This window comes from Echinops telfairi, unplaced genomic scaffold, assembly GCF_000313985.2.
Source record: "Echinops telfairi isolate 266 unplaced genomic scaffold, ASM31398v2 ScPeMD7_27;HRSCAF=92, whole genome shotgun sequence".
Taxonomy (NCBI): domain Eukaryota; kingdom Metazoa; phylum Chordata; class Mammalia; order Afrosoricida; family Tenrecidae; genus Echinops; species Echinops telfairi.
The window spans coordinates 2,782,068-2,788,966 of NW_022103924.1; the positions used below are offsets into that span (position 1 = coordinate 2,782,068).

General features: G+C 42.2%; 1 protein-coding gene across 1 annotated transcript in view; it reads right to left on the reverse strand.

The window, feature by feature from the left end:
• LOC123521603 (tether containing UBX domain for GLUT4-like) overlaps positions 1-6,899 on the reverse strand; it is a 22,504-nt gene that overhangs the window by 1,676 nt on the left and 13,929 nt on the right. Inside the window, exons 2-3 of the mRNA XM_045289427.1 lie at positions 2,453-2,459; positions 4-605 (exon numbers count right to left, since the gene is read on the reverse strand). Of these exons, the coding sequence (XP_045145362.1) occupies positions 4-605; positions 2,453-2,459 (609 nt within the window). The remainder of the gene's footprint in view (positions 1-3; positions 606-2,452; positions 2,460-6,899) is intronic.

Here is a 6,899-nt window from a genome sequence, read left to right on the forward strand (position 1 = left end):
GGCAGGGAAGAGGTCTGCCTCAAAGAGGGTCAGCGTGTCGTCCACCAAGACAGTCTTAGGAGGGGCGATGAACAGGTAGAAACTTAGCGCAGGGTTCCCCAGGTGGCTCCTCACGAAGTCACGCAGGTCCCCCACAGTCTCGCTGGGCCGGAAGAAACCTTGCAGGATGTAGCGGTCAGGGAACAGGACACGCAGAGCCACCTTGGGGTATCGCTCCAGCTTCTCCTTGGTCTGGGCCTCCCGGTAGGGCTTGGTCACTAAGGGGGCTTCTTCCAGGCGCTTCCGCTCGCTCCTGAGCTGGGCCAGGCGTCGGCGCACATCGTCCACGGTCACCTCGAAGAACTCCTCGGGCAGCTCCTCAGGCCAGGCCTGCAGCAGCCCCTCCAGGTCGGGATGGCACACCACGGGCTCTCGGGCCACAGGCAACTCAAGCTCCGGTGGGGACTCACAGCCTGGCTTCGACTTTTTTGGCTCAGATGGACCTCCAGGGCTGGACAAGGCTTTGGGTGATTTGGTGGACAGTGACGTCAGGGTACAAGCAGAGCCGGAAGGGCCGCCCAGACGCTGCTGGCCCCCTCCAGAGAAATGGCAGCCAAATATGTTAACTAAGGTATAATCACTTGAGGAGGCTTTTCAGCATCAGGGTTCCATATATATTTATAGTTGTCCTTTGTGTGGCTCACTGGCAGGAACTGAGAATGCACACATGAATAAAACATAGTTCCTATCTTCACAGTGAAAAGGAGACAGAAAGTTCCAAAGTTAAGTAGAAAATTCAAAGATAGCACATAAAATTGTTGAGTAAGTAATGCTTTGGAAATGGCTACAGGCTAGCAAGTGATGGGAGTGTTCATGGAAAAAATAGCACATTAGCTTACACTTGAAGAATAAGCAAGAGTCAGATGAGTGATGAGTCCTGGGAAGAACCTTCCAGACTTGGGGGAAAGTAACTTCAGGTCACTCTGTGTTTCTGTACGTAAAATCAAAGGAGGAAGAAGTAAACTGGAACATTGAGCAACAAACAAACATGTAGTTTTAAATGGTATGCCAAGGACTGTTATGAACTGTATTGTGTCCTCTCCCCCAAATATGTGCTGAAATCCTAGCGCTTGTACCTTTAAATATGGCCCTATGTGAAAATAGATGTTTGTGTTATATTAATGAGGTCACATTAGAGTCGAGTGGGTCCTAAATCTAACCATTACTGAGTTCTAAAATGAGCCAATTAAAGCTTCCAGGGCAAGGCAGCCAACTGAACACATACACAACTAGACCTCTTTACAACAGGCTGGAAAAAATAGGCAAGAAGGAAACATAAGGTGGCCTGCGATGCCAAAGAGTAGCTTGGCAGTTAGGGCAATGAGAACCCCTACTTCCCAGAGGTTGTGAGATTGAGCAGAGAAAGGGGACGAGGGGACAACTAATTTGCAAGACATCCAGAACTTTCCCCCTGGCTCCTGGCTATCCCTTGGGGCTGTCCACAACACCAGCCACCAGGCCCCTGCACAACCCTCCGTGGCGCCAGCAACCAGGCCTGGTGCACACAGATCACATGGTGCCAGCAGTCAGGCCCAGGGGCTTCCCCTCCCAAAGCACCAGCAAGCATTCGCCAGTGTAGTTGTCCATGCTGCAAGGCCCACACAGCCTGCCGATGACCACCCACGTGTCCACTTGGCGCCATGACCTTTTCACCGTGGTTTACCCAGCTCTCCCTAACTGTGACTACAAAGCCTTAGACCAATCTATGCAAACACACCTTTTTTTCTTGCTCTCTAATTAATAGTCCTCCTTCCTGCCCCCATCATTCCCAATCACCGTTTTTCTTTTTTCCTCCTTTTCTTTCAAACTACTTTTTTCATTTTTTCTCTTTCCCTATTTTTTCCTTTCCTTTTTTCTTCCCCCTTATTCTTCCTCTCTCGTTTTTGTTTTGTTGCTTCTATTATTCCATTCTGGCATCACCTGACAAAGACAACTACTCATACATGACCCGACACCTCTTGCAACACTAGCAGCTGACCACAGTGCTACCCAAACTGTAGTCAGCTTTGGCCCCCACCAAAGCATCAAGAAAAATATGTACAAACAACTGAGCAATACTCACAACCAAAGGAATGTTTTAAAGAAAAGGACCAGGAACTACCAGAAATATAATTTTTAGAAATTATATTCAGATATTTCCAATATATGTAGAAAAAATTCAAGAGAACAACCTAAAGAATAGAAAAACCAGAAATCCTACAACAACTAGAATTCCAGACGATTAAGTAATAAGATAACAGAATTGGAAAACATGGGATAAGGACAGATGGAAAGCCAGACTAACGTGCTTGAAGATATTCCCTGGAGTACAACTGTGTTGAGAGAAACAATCAACAAAAGGAGCAAAGGGCTCCAAAGAAAACCTAGGAAGTAGTGTGACACCATTAAGAAGAACACCCTATGTATGTCTTACCGGTATTCTGGGGCAGAAACAAACAAGCAAAAAATATAAAGAGAAAATAGTGCAATAAATCATGAAAGAAAAATTCCTTAAAGCCATAGTAGAGGAGAAAACCACTATTGAAAGAGGACAGACGCCGAAAGAAAAGTATTGCACCATGCCAACGTCAAACTCTCCAATACCGAGGACAGGGAGCGAAGCCTGAACTTCTGCGGGAGGAGGCGAGCTTCAGCATGGTTCCAGGTCTTTGGATTGAGCTACTGGATAGATGGAGGGATGGATGGAGAGAACATACAGACAATTCAGAAGAGCAAGCCTAGAACAAAAGGATAAGGAGCTTGATTTTAGTTACTGGTATTGATTGAGAATTGTGATCCCCTAAAACAGGTTTACTCCTGAGGAAACAGTAAACAGCTTCTCCTAGAGCCAGCACCCTAAATTCAGACTTCTAACCCCCTGAACAGTGGGAAAGCAAATGTTTGTGAAAGCCACCCATTTGTGATGTTTCTGTTATAACCGGACTGGCAAACTAAGGCAGGCACATTCAGTTTGATGGGCCCACAGGATATTTCAATGTAGTGGCATAAGTCAAGATCTCAGAAGAGAAGTGTGTTAAACATGAACTTGGGAGTATATTCGAGCTTAAATTCTGAGTACTTAGTTTGCGGAAGGCTAAGGTTTACAGTGGGAACCTTAAATCCACTTTGAATCTTAATATACATTTAGTCTCAATTTTTCTGACCATGAACCATCAATGTTAAAAACTTTGCCCTGAGGCAGAATGTATTTGAAAGAGAAGACTACCACTGCCCTTAGCCAGCCCAGCATGGTCAGAATCAACTCAATGACACCTAACAACAACATAAAATATATTTCAATTTGAGATCTTTTCCCCTGGAAGAGGAATCAACAGCAAAATCAAGCAATATGTGTTTGGATTTTTGTTCGTATTTGTCTTTTATTCATTGCGCTATATCTAGCACCTAGAAGAATGTGTATTATAAATAATGGACAATGTCTATCATAAATAATTTATCATAAATAAAAAGTAGTTCCATTTATGAGACTGAAAGAAATTGTCCAGGTAAACTAGTAGAAGAGAAAGAGACTAGTCAAAGAACACACAAAGAGATAACCTGTCCACACTTTATAATTTCAGTACTTACATTCATGTAACTGTCTTCTGAGTAATAGAGGAAAATAAGAGTATTTATTTTAAATCTCCTGGGTTAGGGAGTGCATTTTATAGCTTTCAGACTGATTTTGATGAGCTAAAGTGGTAAAGACACATGCACATATAAACATAAACCCTATATAATTCAACTAAATTAAAAAACTTGCAAGGAACAAATTCAAAGAGTAAAAGAGCATATCTTAGTCTTCAAATTCATATTCTTCTGCTTACTCATCATCTCCATTTGAGTGATTCAAAGCACCTTAAACTCAATATGCTGAAGAGCAAATTTATGGTCTGCCTCATCTCTTGGTGAATGGTACCACCCTCCAAGCAGAAGCTTACTTAAAAACAAAGAGTCATCCCTGACACGTGCCTCTCCCTCTTTCGCCACAGCCACATTACCCTCAGATTCGATCACATTTAAAGTCGTCACACTCTCTCCTCATTACCTAAGGAAATGTAAGCGTCTCTTGGACTTCTGCTATAGCCTATTAATTATCTACTCCTTTCCTAGCCTTTCTGTCCCTGCCCATAATGTGTTCTGATGCCATTTCCCCTAAAATGTAAATGTGATCCTATTTCCCTCCTCTATAAACCTGTTGTCAACGAGTTGATTCTGACTCATGACAACCCATATTGGTCAGAGTAGAATGGCGCCCAGTGCCATTTTCTATGGCTGATTTTGTAGTAGATTGATAGCCCTTTCTGCTGGAGTGCCTCTGGTTAAATTTGAACCTCCAATTTTCCCGTTAGCATGAACCATCTGTATCACCCAGAGACTCTTTCCTCCTATACAAAACCTTTCGATAGCGTCCCTTGGCACAAAGGGACGTCCTTAAATGGTCTTTACATCCTTCTTAGTGTGGTGGATTCTTCCTCTCTACGCAGGTCCTTCTGATTCTGCTGTCTAATTTCTCTTGCTGTGCTCAGGCCTCCTTTCAAGTTCTCAGTCATGCCATTCTTACTCCTACCACAAGGTCTTTGCACGTGCACTTCTCTCCATGTGGAATGTTCTCATCAGCCCCCACACTCCAAACCAATTCACCTGGCTTAGTTAACCCCACTCATCTTTCATATTTCAGTTCAGAATGTCCTTCCTCAACCTAAGTCAGATTCCACTATTAGGTAATTTCAGAGATCTTCACTCCTTTCTACCACACCTTTCTAGCAACTCTCTTCAATTATAGGCAGCCTTCACTATTTATTCATTTGTGGAATTATATATATGCATTTAATATTTATTTGCTTTCCAATGTACCATAAGCTACATGAGTTATAGCTGTTTCCTGATCACTGTTGTATCCCACCCACCTAGATCTGTGCCTGGCACATACAAAGAAAAATTCCTTAAGTCAATTCTGCCTCCTAATGACCCTCTAGGATAGACTAGCTGCCCCTGTGGATCTCTGAGACTATAATTCTTTAGGGGGATAGGAAGTCTAATCTTTCTCCTGTGGGATGATTGGTGGTTTCAAACTGCTTGCCGCATGGTTTACAACCCAACTCAGAACCCAATACACCACCAGGACTCCTTTGGCCGGCACATAGTAGGTACTCAAAAAAATTTTTGTTAAAGTAATTAATGCACAGATACTCATCTGTGTGAGGTATGTGCGTTTTTCCCTTTCCAAAGACTTTGACATAATTAACAAAAAAAATATCTTCCAAAACCTAAGAGGCAGACATTTTTATTCTAACCTCCTAGAAAATTACATGAAGAAATGACACATCGTATAACCATACATACCCACTATCATCCAGTCTGGTTCAGTTAAGCAACCTTATGGAACAGAGTAGAACTACCCTACAGGATTTAATCTTTATGGAAGTAAATGGCCACATCTACTCCCAAGGAGCTACTGATTGGTTCAAACCACTGACTTTTGAGGTAGTAGTTGAGTGCTTAACCACTGTGTCACCAGGGCCCCTTTGCTCATATATACTTATTAACAAAATATTTAGTCATTATAGACTCATCTGATTTAAATTGCCAGGTTGAACTGAAAAACTAGAATAATACTCATGAAAAAACATTTTTCAGAACTGTAAAACAAAAAAATTTCTATTTTTGAAGCTAAACAATTTAAGCTGAGTCTCTCCTTTAGAAATACTATCATGAAGATGAAAGAATCAATTAGAGGCAGCATATTTAATGCTCTTTCACTCTATTTTTCCCCATAGCATACAAGGGGGTACCCCCCAAAAAAAGAGAATGACTTTTTTAAGCAATGTATTTAATTTTTTTTTTAGCAAAACAACAGTATCACCTTCAAAGTACTCTTCATTACACTTAATACATTTGCCCAATCTGCAATTCCATTCTTGGAAACATTTTTCAAACTTATCTGTTTGGGTGGCTGACAGCAACTCCCTTGTTTTTTTCTTCACCTCTTTTATGTTGTCAAACTGCTGTCCTTTCATGTCTCTCTTCATGTGGGGAAACAAAAAGAAGCTGCAAGAAGCAAGGTCAGGTGAGTAAGGTGCATGGGGGCACAAGAGGCATGCTGTGTTTTGCCTAAAACTGATGCACGGAGATGGCTGTAGAAACAGTTGCATTGCTGTGGTGGCAAAATCAGTCCCCCGTCTGCCACAAATCAGGCCTTTTTTGTCACACACTGTTATGCAATCTTTTCAGAACCTCTAAATAGAAAGCTTGATTAACAATCTGACCTGGTGGAACAAACTCTAAATGCACTACCCGCCTCACATCAAAAAAGAAACAACAAATGAGCATCGTCTTGATCTTTGAGTTCACTGACAAGCTATTTTTGGATGAGTTGATGATGGCATCTTCCAGTGGCTTGACTGATGTTTGCTTTCAGGACCGTAAGAATAGCACCATGTCTCGTCACCAGTAATGACCTTGGGGGGAAAGTCTGCGTCGCTTTGGAGCTGTTCTTTCAAAGCATGGCATGTTTCCACTCAATGCTCTTTTTGCTGATCAGTCAGAACCTGAGGCACAAGTTTCACAGTCACCCTTCTCATTCCCAAATCTTCCATTAAAATTCACTGAATGGAGTTCCAAGATAGTCCATAGTCCATATAACTTCCCCATCTCTTCAATAGTCCACCATCTTTGAGCACAAGTACACAAATTTTGTCATTTTCATCCATTCGGGAAGTTGGTGGACATCCACAACAAGGTCTGTCATCAATTGACTTTCACCTTTTTTTGAAACAAGAAAACCACTCGCATACTTGCATGTTTCCCATATAGCAGTTCAACTTCACAAAAGTTTCTGTGGCATTTTTCCCAAACAGGAAATAAAATTTCATGCCAGA